Below are 14681 nucleotides of genomic sequence, written 5' to 3'. Positions count from 1 at the left end.
ATTTTCATTTTCGTGAGCAAGTTTATCAGCAGTAGCAAGCATTTTTTCAGACAATATTTCCATAGTACGTCTGTAAATTTCTTCACCTATCAACAGGGCTTCATGAGAAATTGTCGTTCAAGATTCCAGTGCAATCAAATTATTTGAAGCACGCAAGCTTTTATAATAAATAATCGCATCTTTTAACATCATCTTCAACACTTCACTGTATAATGAATCTGCAGCTTCTGATACTTTTGCCGTGTCTTCATTGACAGACATTTTTAATTCACAATATTGTAAAAATTCTGATAATATTTCACAGTACATAATCCTGCAGTGTATGTGAAAGTCAGGAAAGAACTGGCACTGTAGCAGGTAAGGCCCATTGCTCAATTAGTTCTGTGCAGGCCATGACACTTCCTGACCATATGCTTGTTGGTATGTACAATAGGGCAACTGCACTTTTCTACAAAGACACCAGTTCCTCGAATTTACAGCGAATATTTATAACACTTCCACAGCTTATAATATCGCCCAATTTTGTAATAACATTGTAATGATAATAATTAACACTTTAATTTACCTCCATTAAAAACGCATTTGAAATTATTTAACTTTTTAAAAAGAAAGTATTGACGAGTGTAATTCAAAATTTAAATAGCCTGTGGCAGCCATTTCATAAACAAAGTGAAAGTATTGATGATTTAATTGATAATACCTTAGGTCATTAACTTTATTTAAAAGTTGTTATAATTTTTTAAACAATTAAGAAAACAAAATAAAATTGAGCTTGCAGGTAGGATTGAACATGGATTGGCTGTATGACATTCTAGCACCCCACTGACTAAGCTGTTTAGCTTGTATGCTGGAATACTACTTACGACCATATATGAGTTGCATATGAGCTACGCTTAAAACATTAGAGCCTTTTTTCTGGATAGTGTTCTTCAAGACTTCTGCGAGTGGACACCTGTGGGGCATTCTACTAATCTACAAAGTCCCATCCTGAACTGAATTTCTGAGATCAGAAGGTCCCCATGTCAGTGAAGGACAGGGAGTTGCTGCAGACTTGGGTGAGACAGTGTTAGCAGCACCTTGACGGAGTTTGAAAGGGGACTCATCGTAGGTCTCCATTTGGCCAGCTTGTCCATTTGCACGTAACAGTGGCCTGATATTGGACTACATGGGAATGTGAGGCAGGTATTCTCATCAAGATTCTGGTCTACCACGTCTGACCACTGTATTGTGCACCAAACATATTATAACCCTTTCACATCTGCAACTACTTCTGATTGCAAGTAATGGACTCCCTGCAACATTCTGTGTCACCCTGCAGCACTGGTCAGATACTAGCAGCAGTCAGACTAGGTAATTGCCATCCCATGTGTGGGTTGCCATTAACACAATGCAGATGTCTACCTTTGGGGTGGTGCCATATCCAGAAAGAGTAGACCACTGATGAATGGTGTCGCATTTTGTTCAGCGATGTCCCATTCTTCCAAAGTTTGGATTCATGGCGGTGTTACTCTTGGTGTCGTGACATGAGGAGTTATCAGATATGATTTCAGGTTATGGCTGGTAGAGACTGAGGGAACTTGGACAACAGAAGGGTAAATCATGGACATGTTGCATCCTCACCATGTGTTACCTCTGCCCCCAATAAAACATAAATGGGGCAAACTCGGACATCAATTTCGTCCCAGTGGCAGTACCTAGGATATAAAGGATGAGTTGCAACAGCTGTGGACCAGCTTGCTGCAGGAGAGAATACAACAGCTTCATGACACCTTTCACAACTGAATCGGTGCATGTATAAATGCCACAGGGGGTACAACATCATACTGATGAGTGTGGCTTACTGCAAATTTTTTTGTGTAACATCACAATCGATCTGATCCCGTGAAGTTTCATGTCATTTTCTCCTCCCTTTCTGGGTGCTTGACGTTTTTTGTCAGGCTGCAAGCTCTCCAGATCTGCCTCTAGTAGGACATGAATGAGAGCAGCTGTGGCATCAACTTTGTCCCAGTGCCAGTATCCTGTATGTAAATGCTCCTTGTGCTGAATTATTGTTTTGAGCTTGTTCATTAATGTATGGAGTATTACTTAGTTACATCAGCGCATATTTTTTTCCAATCTTTATTGTTAGTAGTAAGGATAATTGGCCATTAAGATTGTGTGTTGCAATTCCATCTTTATTTTGTTTCAGCCCAACTGCTATTCTCGGGTGGTGGACATACTGGGGAAGAAACATATTTTAATATTTGCACTTCGTAGGATTCCACAAGGAGAAGAACTGACATATGATTACAAATTTCCTTTTGAGGATGTAAAAATACCATGTACCTGTGGTTCACGAAAGTGCCGCAAATATCTAAACTGAAATTCTCGTTTTGTGTATATGTAGATATATATCTGTGTGTGTGTGTGTGTGTGTGTGTGTGTGTGTGTGTGTGTGTGTGTTTGCTCTCGCGCTCACCCGTGCATCAATATGAGCGTGTGGCTTGAAGATGAGAATAAATCTCATAACAATTTTTCATGTGCAAGGTGTTTGTAAAAGTGGTGACCAAATATACTCTTGTGATAAAAATTATTGTAAAAGTGTAGTTCTTAAAGTATTCTATTTTAAAATATGAACTTTCAAGTGTGTTGTTGGAGGAAATTTTTGGAATATTTTTGAGCTGTGAAATGTGATAGATATCCAATGTGACATTCATTTTCAGTTCTTTGTTTAATTTTCCTGTGGTTTTTTTAAGTAACTGTATTCTGATATATAATTTTGTATGTTCTGTGTTAATTGAAATGGTGTAATTTCATCAGTATGTGATACTTGTGTAGGTCTGAGTTCCAGTGCATGTGGGTATGAACATAAGTTTTATTGCCCAGGCTGAAAACTTTGCATGAACAGGGCAAATTATGGCAGACCTCTCCATATTTTTATTTTGCTAATGCATTTTCCTGTTAGTCTGTGAGTCATCATATGTGATTAAATAAAAGAAGGGACACTGAAAATTGCTTTTGTGGCAAATTGAAGAAATAACCAAATTTCATGTGACTGGTGACAGAGTAATTTTGAACTAAGTAGTCTTGATATGGTACCAAAGATTTCATGTTGTCTTCAGTCCTGCTCTTAGTAATATGTTATGGTGATAATTGTACATTCAGCCAGGATGCATATTACTGTAATTGTATATGTGTGAGTCATGTAAACAGCAAAATTTGTTTTCTAAATAATTGTAAGTTTTGACTGATTTGTTTTTAAAACAACTGTTTAATTTTGAGAGACTCAAGCCTTTCTGGCAATGGCTGGGTGGCTACATGAGGGCTAATAGCATATTTGAAATAATTGTCTGTGTTGGAATTTGACAAAAAAATTCATTGTAGACACTGTGTCTCCTCTCTTTGTAATATGCCTAAATGGAAAGTGAGCCACGAGTATTAGTCAGAAATAGTAATTTAAACTGTGAGTTACTGACACATCAGTATTTTGAGGAACAGGATCTGCAGCAGTTGCATATTAATGTATGTTGACTTCACTATAATTTTATCAGAATGTATTGCCATCTTTACTCATATTTTTAATTAATGGGACATCTTGACTGATTGTAGATGAAAAATGCTAATACAGCTTGTGTGATTTATTTCGTAGTAAGTTATTAATTTTAAGCACATGTGCTATATCTGTAACTGGCTGAACAGCTGCCTTAAAACCGTTTATCAGACACTAAATAAATTCTTAAATTCTGTGCTGTGATATTCCGCAGTCCTTTACATATGGTAATGATTGTGTAGCTTTAGTTTACCTTAAAAATAGGAAAGACATACACCACCTTGATATTATGTTGCATCTGCTTTGGCGAAAGTGGTACCATAGTGGGAGAATAGCATGCTAACTCTAATGTGAGAGCAACTACCAGTCCATTTTGCATATGTGACTGGTGCCTGTAATCACTTAGAATGATATCCCTGCACTGGTTGTGTGTTGGATGCCTGTATCTGGGAAGCATGACTGCATCTTGCTTTGAGATACCTGAATTGTGGAATGTGGGTGACATTTGGATTCTCGTGAAATTAAAGCTTGCATAACACATGGCTTTTGTAACATTACACATTGCATTCGCAGTATTGTATATAACAGCTGACAGAAAAGTTTAAGTGTGTTTATTGTCAGTGTTACTTAAATACATCTACTTGATTTCGATGTCACAGTACCAGCTAACTATAAATAGAGACTGAGATAGAATGGAATGTTCTGGTAAGCATTGAAAAATGTCCCCATTTCTTGTATCATTGCAGAACAGTAAACACCCCAGCAGCTTCACATTCAATCTTTCGTGTTGAGGTGATAAAGATGTATATGAAGCATTTGAGCTCAATGTGAGTAATTCACAAGTGTACTATATGCAACAGATGAAAGAGAGAGAGAGAGAGAGAGAGTGTGTGTGTGTACATTTAGCGACTGTAAGAATGCTTAAGGGAATGTCAGCAACATGAGGATTTTTTATATATAAATTAATCACGAAGTTGCAGCATGCTGACTTTATTGGGTAAATCCTCCATAAAAGCATCACTAGTCTATTGGTGGAAGCAACCATGCCCTGAAGTGAAGTTGTTTATGGTCAGAATTTTTTAACTTTGCCAAAAGTATTGATTAATACACTGGTTGTGTAAATTTTAGTGTGTCTTAGATTATTTTCACTTGAGTTATGAAAAAATGATACAAAGCAGTTTGTTCAAAATTGAATACATGAATGAAAGAGTTGCGTCTATACTGGTAGGGCATTAAATTGCTGAATCTAGAGACCTGCTGACTGTACCAATCACTGAAAGGGATATGAACTAAACAAATTTGTTCCCCTTTCTTATGGCACACTGTCCAGACTTACTTATTTACATAATTGAAAGTGAATTCCTGTAATGAGTCTTCTTATTGAAATTTACTGTATGGAGCATGGATATATAAAACAATTAGACATAAGACTACATACAGCCTTACCCATGCAGGTAATCCAAGTTCCATTTGTGGTGTGTAATGGAATGCTGTAATATGGGATATGGTTTATCCACTAAATTAGTTATAAATAGGAAGTGAATATTTGAAAGATGGGAATGTAGGTTATTGACAATTTTGCATTTTGTAGAAAAAAGGTGTGTGTGTGTGTGGTTTGAAAGCATTGGTTTCCTGCACAACTGGGTGCCCCAACTGATGTGCATGCAGATAGCTTGATGATTATTTTAAGTTATTGAACAGTGTTTTATCTCTCTCTCTCTCTCTCTCTCTATCTGTCTCTCTCACACAATCATTCACTCACTTTTCTGTCCCATGACACTGATGAGTAGTTGTATTGCTCAGCTACCAGGAACAAATAATTTCCAAAAGCCTCTTGTAAAGAGTTACGATTTTTCAAGAGCAGTAAATAAGTGAATGAAGTGTTAGTTTTCCTAAAATATAAATAAGTGTTACACTCTTTAAGCTAAATTAAATTGTATATGAAAACTGTATGAACACTAGTAAGCAATCATGTCTGCAAAATTCTTCACTTTCCTACTGACATTTACATGTTGTAGAATATGTTCGACAGCTCTGCAGCTTTTGTTGGCTATCCATTATTCTGAAATATGTGTGGAAACACATGTAAAAGATAAACTGTTTGGTGAAATAGAACGCGAGACAGATTACAAACAGATGTTGGTCATTATGCCACATATTATTTCTGTTTCCATGCTGTAGAACAGTTACACACAAGTGTACAAAAGCTATTGTGTCTCACCCATGTATCTTGTGCTGCATTGTATGAATGTGAAAACATTTACTCTGATTGCAAAACTCCATCAAATATAGTCGGAGACACAATGATCAGACACAAGGAACTGAATCCATAAACGACCAGTTGTATGTTCACTTTGAGAGAGTATCTGTACTAGAAACTTAACAGTAGCCTAGTCTTGAGAAATAAGACGAAAGAGTGCTTCCAAGCAAATTTAATTTGCAGTGGAAATGTTGAGGAACAATAATTATTATGTGAATATCATTATTTATTTTGTTCATTTGTATTATGTTGCAAAAATCTTCTGCTTATAGGGTATAATTCTGGTACTATCCACTGTCTTTGATGGTAGAAAGTTGGCAGTTAAAATTTGATTGTTTCTGTAATGATTCTCCAAGGAAAAGTACTGGTTCCGATTCTGATGAATCATTATCAAAACTTACTTTCCTGCAAGAGTGATTAAATAGGAGTGATGTAAGTCAGTCTACTTACCACTACAGTTCTTGAACTTTACAGTAATTAAATCATACTGAAATAAGACCTAGCATGATGTTGTAAAGAATCTTCCCTCTTAGGCAAACAGTCATTGATTCATTACCCATAATTCATTTGTATATTCTCCAAGATCGTACGGAATGTGTCAGCTTCATTGCATGAAGAACCGATAGGAATAGATGACAATATCAAAATGTTCATGACAAACTTAAATATGTGCTCCTAATTACGGCAAGAAGAAGTTACATAAATGTGCACTAGAAATATCAGGTATTACTGTTTCTCTGGTAAAAGAATATTAATACAAATATAAAGGTCAGTGTGGATGATATGGAGAAACCATTGAAATATGCAGGCAAAGCAGTTGGTGCATTACATGTCACTATCTGAAATATACCTTCTTTTTAAAAATAATAATAAGAAACAGGTTTTTTTAAAAATATTTATTAATATTTCAAACATCAGGGATTGATTGCCAGATTAGAAAAGTATTTTGGTATTATTATATATTTTGCTAATAAATATGTCTCTTTTATATTGTTTCTGGCATCACTACAAACTTTTTAAAAACCATTTTAAATTTAATGTTCATTGTCTTATAATTCATGTGATAAAACGCGTGCCCACACACACACACACACACACACACACACACACACACACACACACACACACACACCTTTGTTTAAATTATTTGTTTATTATTTATACCTGATTTAAGTCTTAGAAGAACTTTTAGTAAGTCATTATTTCGTATCACGTTGGCTAACTGTATACATATGGTTCTAATTTTCCCTATTTTCCGCTAATTAAATATTGTTAACCTATAAACTCACAACCTTCAAATTTCGCTTCTCGTTTGTTTAATTTTGTAAATATTGGCAAACACAGTAGTGAATATCATTTGTCGCTGCATACTTTTAATAAGCAATGTATTTTACTGTAACATTGGACCAAATGAGAGTCTGTGTACTACTTGTCAGGATCCCTTGGCAAGGGCTTCTTTATGAAAAAGAGATTTCTGTTCTATTAAGCTTTTTATTGGTGCAGTTGAGTGCATGAAAGTGGGTTCATCCTTGAATGAGCGTCTGCATTTATTATGAAATGTTTTTAATTGAAAGTTATTGAAATTTATTACTGGGAAGCAGGAGCCTATCATTTTCTCAATAGAGGAGAAGAGAATGAGTGTCAAATATGTGTAATTTCTTTATTGACTGCTGAATGTAGTGGTGTATCTCAAAAATACCTGTAACACTTTCAAAAAAAAAGGCTTTGAACATGTTGTAGTCAAAAACTGACCACCAGATTGTATGGGCTCTTCTGCATTTTAATAGTTCAGTATCATATGGTGGAATAAGATTTGTCTCTTAATCCTTGGATATTTCCTCAAATGGCACACTTCAAAAGCGATATTATCAATGCAGAATTTAAGAGGTCCTCCACTTCCTCTTCCCAAACATCACAGCAAGTTGGGTGCCAGTTTTACAAATACCCTGTATTAAAAAATTGTGTAAATAAATTGTCTGTTATATTCAGACTGTTATTGTATGTTATGTTTTTTAAAAAATAAATGTTAATTGCAATATTTTTTTATTTCTGTAATTGACTAGAAGGAGTAAATAAGTGCACATGAAATAAATTTGAGGGGTACTCTAAATTACCTAACTCGTATTAGCTCTATACTTCACAGTATGTGAAAATTTCTCAGCATTGCATTTTTCCGATTGCTATCTGGAATTGTAGCGTAATTAATACTGTCATAAGAGTAGGTAATTTAGTTTTGCCCCAATTCTTATTACTTTTTTGTATTCCAAAATAAATCCTAAATTGTCGTTACCTTTCAGCTGTTAAGACAGCTTCAGAAAAATTGAATGCAAATACTTCATAATTTTGAATCTTTTTGTGTGAAAATTGTGACACACTTGTTAAACTAGGCAAAACTAAAAGCATAATGTACACAAGTGGAGAATGAGGAGTTGAATACATGTGAATAGAATCATCATATCTGCAGATGGCATTAAAGGCACTGAGTCGAGTAATAGACCATGCAGTTAGCAGGAATCAGGTACTGGCAATTATGTCCATATCAACTGTATTTGACTTGCTGAAAGGGTTATCTGTTGTCCTGAACACTGTAATGAATTAATAAAAGTTCTTGACATGGCAGAACAGTGTCAACTGAGACAGTTTGTGAAATCAACTAAGTTTCAGCAAGATTGTAATTAGGGCCTGCAGGAGGTAGGTAGGAGTTTCCTAAGAATTGCCAAACATTGAACTTTTCTTGTTTGCTTTTTATCAGTGCTGTTGCCATTGATTCAAGGAAATTGTATATGCTCATCATCTTGGTTGCAGGCAGAGCAGATACAGTTCCACACCAGGCCCGCACCCATCGGTGATTACAGTGACCACAGCACAAATCGTTAATGTTGCGCACAGAGTGTCAGCTAGGCCCATTGGAAGTGTTTGCTGGTAGATAATTTTAAAGAAGCTAATGGTTAAACTTATCTGAGAAATAAATTTTATGAAGTTGTGTTCGGTTACAAGATTGAGACAATACTAATATATGTGTTTTCTGTGCTCCTCTCTCATTTTTCTCAAAGGTCTTCTTCAGTCAGCAGATATCCTTCATTGAGAATGTCTGAATTGTGATAGGTGGCCTTTGGACCAGTCTGCATTACCCACTGTATCTGTTCGAAAAACTGTGACAGCAAAAGGATGTGATGTACCTCATATTTGCCAGAAAATGGTATTACATCACCATGCAGAAAGGTTTCAAAGATTTAGTTGACAAGGAAAGAGCTAAGAATGACAACAGTCAACAGACTATTTGTATGAGATTCATTGTTCTGTGCATCAAGAAGTGCATTGTGTTAAATATGTAGGCATGGAACACTTGATGGAATTGGTGGTGTGAGTAGTAAATTTTCTGAAGCTGCATGTATTATTACATCATTAGTTGCAACAGTTTTTGATGAAACTGAACAGTGAGTATGGATATTATTTATATTACTGCAAAAATACTTCAGTTAAGTCAAAGGACATGCCTGGAATGAGTTTTCGATTGAAGACTTGCTATTGTTGAATTTCTGAAGGAAAAAGGAAAGCAAAAACGAAAACTAGAAGATCCGGAATGGGTTGCAGAGCTTCCATTTTATTACAGTTGACTGCATACTCCCCTCAGTAAGACATAGCAACTTGAGAAACAGCTTGTTTCTGATTTCATGGCGAATGTAGATGCATTTAAAAAGAAAATCACATTGTGGAAGGGACAACTTTTGACAAAGAGCACCATACATCTCCCAAGGCTCACTGGCATTAAAAGATAATGTGAATTTTGAACAATCTACTATGGTGGTGAAAGAATTACAGGAATAGCTTTCTAAAAATTTGAGGACAGTACCAATCTTGTCTGTTTTTGAGACTGCTTGTCTTTTCTGAAGAAATGTGCCCCTGTGCATCTGCAGATGGAACTGGTCGATCTGCAGTGTAACCCCATTTAAAAGACAAATTCTTTTACATTAAAATTGTCCAGGAGTTCTACATTGTTTTCACATCTGCATAATGAGGTTGCAAACATGTTATCAGTGTTTCGATCAGCATGTGTGTGAAAGGCTTGAAACTTTCTGCTTGTGACTGTATGCTGACAGCTTGTGCCAGATATAAATTTTATTGTGTCTTCAGTGTGCTTAAAAGAAATAACGCTAAAAATTTGCTTTGTTTGTGATCTATGTTATTGAGAAATATGAAACATAGTGGCATATAGCACTTTGCAGTTTCGCATCCTTCCTCCTCTTGCCACCCAGACAGTGTGAGGTGGTAGTGGGGGAAGTGTGCTTTTGGGCGGGTGGGATTGGCATATGTACACAAGTGCATGAGATGAGTCCTTGGCTATCACTGCCGTACACCAATGAACCCGTGCTATTTTGTGTGGATATACAAGAGAAAAAACAAATACTTGAAAACAATTGTTTGTTGAGTATATCTTCAAGTTTATTTCATTGAAGTGCTCTGCAAATCCTTGTGGTGCTAGAGAGTGTGAATGTGGCTGGGAGTATATATATGGTGGGGTGATTTTCAAGAACTGTTTCCAGAGTGGTGGCAGAGCAGTTATATACAACAAATGAAAGTGGGATTAGTGGTCAGGAAGGAGGGATGGGGAAGGGGGAAGGCAAAGAGTAGTGTCTGATTATGGAAGGAAGAGGATTGTGAAAGTTTATATTGACTGAACAGTAAGAGATTTATGTTACTTATTGATGGGGAAAAATTGAAGCTGATCAGAGGCAAGAGTGAAATCCAGAAGTGAAAGAGGAAAGTATTTTATGCCATTTCAGTTATTTATAATAAAACATTATTTATTTTGAAGAAAGTGTTTGATGCTTAGAAGAGGTTTTCCACAGTACTGGGTCGGTATGAGACCAAGTATTACTCGAAAAACTGACTTGGTCATAGTGGGAACTAACCTGGTCACCTGTTGAGGTACAGGCACATTCTACTTAAAGAGAATGTTGTTACCTTGCATTGCAACCATAGGATGTGGTCATGGAAAATGCCTTTGCAGACAGCCTTCACAGTTTGCTATTAAGATCATTAAATTTATTGACAATGAGATAGAAAATGTAGTGATGATGGAAATAGTGAGTGTGTGCAAGCAAAATGTTAAAAGCTTGGTAAGTTGATAGAATACTAGTTGTGGCTGGAGGGACATGATGTCAATATGAGAGGAATTGAAGCAGCAGCAAAATGTACACAATAAATATCACATTGATGATATGGATAAATGTGTTTTTGGCCAGCAATTTCGTTTTTATGAACAAAACAACAAAATACTAGCTTCAAGAAAATGAGACCACTTTTATCTTGCAGAACCAGGCTTCAAGGCTACCAAGGAAACTGTAAGAAAAATATTTCTGAATGTGGGATTGAGCTTTAAAAAGGGATCTAAATAGAATAAGTAATTACATGTGAAGAAAATGACATATTTTCAAAACAGCATTCTACTTTCAGTGGCCAGTAGTGTAGTCAGATGAAATGTGGAATCATATACATTAGATAGTAAATAAATGTTATCACACAATATGCAAGAATAGTTGTTCAACGTAATTGGCAGTCAATGTAAGATTGTTCTATGCAGAGCATTGTTGTAAAGGTAGGTTTGTGTGTGTGTGTGTGTGTGTGTAACAGCTCTCCATTCAACAGTACTGCCACCATGTCCAGCTCTTCAGTTTGCTTTATCTTGTAATGCAGTTATGTCAGTTGCCAAATGACTTTCCGCTACAAATTATTTCAGCAGGCAAACCATAGAGGCAACTGTCAGTTGCAGTACGTAGTAGTAGTAGTAGTAGTAGTAGTAGTAGTAGTAAGTTCAGTAGCTTGCTCATAATTTCACACCAGCAGCTGCAAGTAGTCAAGATTGTCACACTGACACAGGTAAACTGAAATGGATGAAGGCTGGCACATTTTGGTATTTAAATTCTAGTGAGGTGCGATGAATTGTGCAATGTTCTGAATGTCCACAGTTTATTCACTGGACAACAGAAAATGTATCTTTCCTGATGTATCAATGCACCTTATATAAAAACTGGAAAGATATGAACTGTGTTTGCATATCATGTCTGTTGTCCTCCATAGTAAGAAAATACTGTGGATCTGTTGATTGGATTCAAAGTGGCCAGGCAAACAAACCTTCAAAACATCAGATGCTTGTCTGATTCAATGTAGCAGTATTTCTTGTTTCAGCACATCACATTTCGAGAAATTATTTACTGTATTACTGATAGGAGTGTTTATTTATTCACATCATGTAGTCATTAGTGGCATCAGTTTCAATCTGATGCAATGATTCCCTTGCCATGTCTCATTCTCTTCTTATAATTTGGATAATTGGATTTTTTGCCCTTGAAGGCCCAATCATGGTACTGTTGTCGGGACAAGTTCACATCAACAGTCTGAACACTCAGTTAAAACTGTGAAGCTGTAGTCAATTTTAAAAATTTACTTTGCCAGGAATGATTGTAACTGTCACAAGTGTACATGGAGAGATCTGGGTCACCAATTACAATGAAGAGTTCCAACTCATCCCTAAGGGTTTGTGTGTATGGCCAGCTGAACCTGTCCCAGAAGGTCAGCTCAGTGCCACTGAGCATCATGCTACACTGCTATTATGAACTATTAACTGAAGGAATATACTGTACGGACACCAGTAGATCCTGGTTTGACTTAAGAACAATAATGAAGAGAGTTTGTTATTCTGTTTCAGTTTTCAGGTACATGGAATTCCGGGAACAAGAAGAGACCAACTAGATGACCCAATGTGAAACACAAGGGACAATCACCCCCCCCCCCCCCCCCCAATCTCATTGATAAGTGCTCATATTGGATCTCTCCACCTGAATGACTGATAATTCAGAAGGAAGTGGGGAAGATGCTGAAAGACATAATTCAGCTGTCAGAAAGTGCTTGGTCCTCTTCTGTGGTCCTAATGTTGCAGAAGGATAATACATGGCATATCTGTGCCAATTATGAGCAGCTGACTTGTATCTCACAAAAGGATGTACACCTATTGCCACAAATTAAGGATACTTTGGACTAAATGAAAGAAGTGAAGTATTTCTCCACTATGGATTTGCCGTATAGCTACTGGGAGATGAAGGTTGGTGAGGCTTACCAGGAAAGACTACTTTTGTATCCTCCTCCGAGTTCCATAATAGATAACCTGCTTTGACATTTAAATTATTGGTTGTTGAAAAGTGTGTCGAACCAGGTGCATGACTTATATAGACTGTGTCTTTTCTATGTGAATTACGTTGTTGTTTTCTTGAAGACATTTGAGGACCATTGTGACCATATAACAAAATAATAATACATTAGTGAAGTGGCTTAATTAAAGTGTGTGACCAGCTCTAATGTTTGTTGACTACGTTGATGTCTAGGAGGCAGACACACACCTTTTGCATCATCCGATTACTGTTCTATTTTACCCTGGAAATTGATTGTATTCTAAGCAGGATATGGGTGACAGAAAGTAGGCATTTTCTATAGTGTGTGATTGCAGTTTACTAAATACATTGTGTATTTCACATGTTGTTATGTATTGTCAGTGCAATGACAGATTGACTTGCTATTCTTTTTCTATTGTTTGACTAGTAATTGTGATACTTTGCAAAAATAATTTAAAATTCTGGTCATTACCACAAACTCTTGTAGGAATTTGTCTTGAGTATTACACTGCAGTTCAGAGTTACGAGTCTGTAAAGTCTGCCGTGGAATACCTTTCTAAATCTGCAAGCCCAATAAGAAATTTTGCTAGTCTGTTGACCTGTCGTACATCTGCATGTATTCGCTCTTACACGCGCAGCATACGATGACTGCTAACAGTTGTTAGACTGACCTCACCTTCAATGTATCTATGACCCATACAAAGCCTTCAATCTGCTGTTGGAAAACTCACAAAATTGCATTTGATATATATTAGTATGCAAATTATACATCTGAATATATCACACAACCCATGGTTTGCATTACAATACTCGTACAGGGTGTTTCGAAAATGACCGGTATATTTGAAACGGCAATAAAAACTAAACGAGCAGCGATATAAATACACCGTTTGTTGCAATATGCTTGGGACAACAGTACATTTTCAGGCGGACAAACTTTCGAAATTACAGTAGTTACAATTTTCAACAACAGATGGCGCTGCAAGTGATGTGAAAGATATAGAAGACAACGCAGTCTGTGGGTGTGCCATTCTGTACGTCGTCTTTCTGCTGTAAGCGTGTGCTGTTCACAACGTGCAAGTGTGCTGTAGACAATATGGTTTATTCCTTAGAACAGAGGATTTTTCTGGTGTTGAATTCCACCGCCTAGAACACAGTGTTGTTGCAACAAGACGAAGTTTTCAACGGAGGTTTAATGTAACCAAAGGACCGAAAAGCGATACAATAAAGGATCTGTTTGAAAAATTTCAACGGACTGGGAACGTGACGGATGAACGTGCTGGAAAGGTAGGGTGACCGCGTAAGGCAACCACAGAGGGCAACGCGCAGCTAGTGCAGCAGGTGATCCAACAGCGGCCTCGGGTTTCCGTTCGCCGTGTTGCAGCTGCGATCCAAATGATGCCAACATCCACGTATCGTCTCATGCGCCAGAGTTTACACCTCTATCCATACAAAATTCAAACGCGGCAACCCCTCAGCGCCGCTACCATTGCTGCACGAGAGACATTCGCCAACGATATAGTGCACAGGATTGATGACGGCGATATGCATGTGGGCAGCATTTGGTTTACTGACGAAGCTTATTTTTACCTGGACGGCTTCGTCAATAAACAGAACTGGTGCATATGGGGAACCGAAAAGCCCCATGTTGCAGTCCCATCGTCCCTGCATCCTCAAAAAGTACTGGTCTGGGCCGCCATTTCTTCCAAAGGAATCATTGGCC

At 37.0% G+C, this 14681-nt stretch overlaps 1 protein-coding gene across 1 annotated transcript in view; it reads left to right on the top strand.

Annotated features, from left to right (window-relative positions):
• The window catches only part of LOC126248247 (histone-lysine N-methyltransferase trithorax), a 205915-nt gene extending 198090 nt beyond the window's left edge, over positions 1-7825 (top strand). Inside the window, exon 14 of the mRNA XM_049949096.1 lies at positions 2189-7825. Coding sequence (XP_049805053.1) covers positions 2189-2362 — 174 coding nt within the window. The 3' untranslated portion in view covers positions 2363-7825. The remainder of the gene's footprint in view (positions 1-2188) is intronic.
• Positions 7826-14681: the final 6856 nt, after the last annotated feature.

This window comes from Schistocerca nitens, chromosome 3 (assembly GCF_023898315.1).
Source record: "Schistocerca nitens isolate TAMUIC-IGC-003100 chromosome 3, iqSchNite1.1, whole genome shotgun sequence".
Classification (NCBI taxonomy): Eukaryota; Metazoa; Arthropoda; class Insecta; order Orthoptera; family Acrididae; genus Schistocerca; species Schistocerca nitens.
This window is presented reverse-complemented; position numbering and strand designations above follow the sequence as displayed.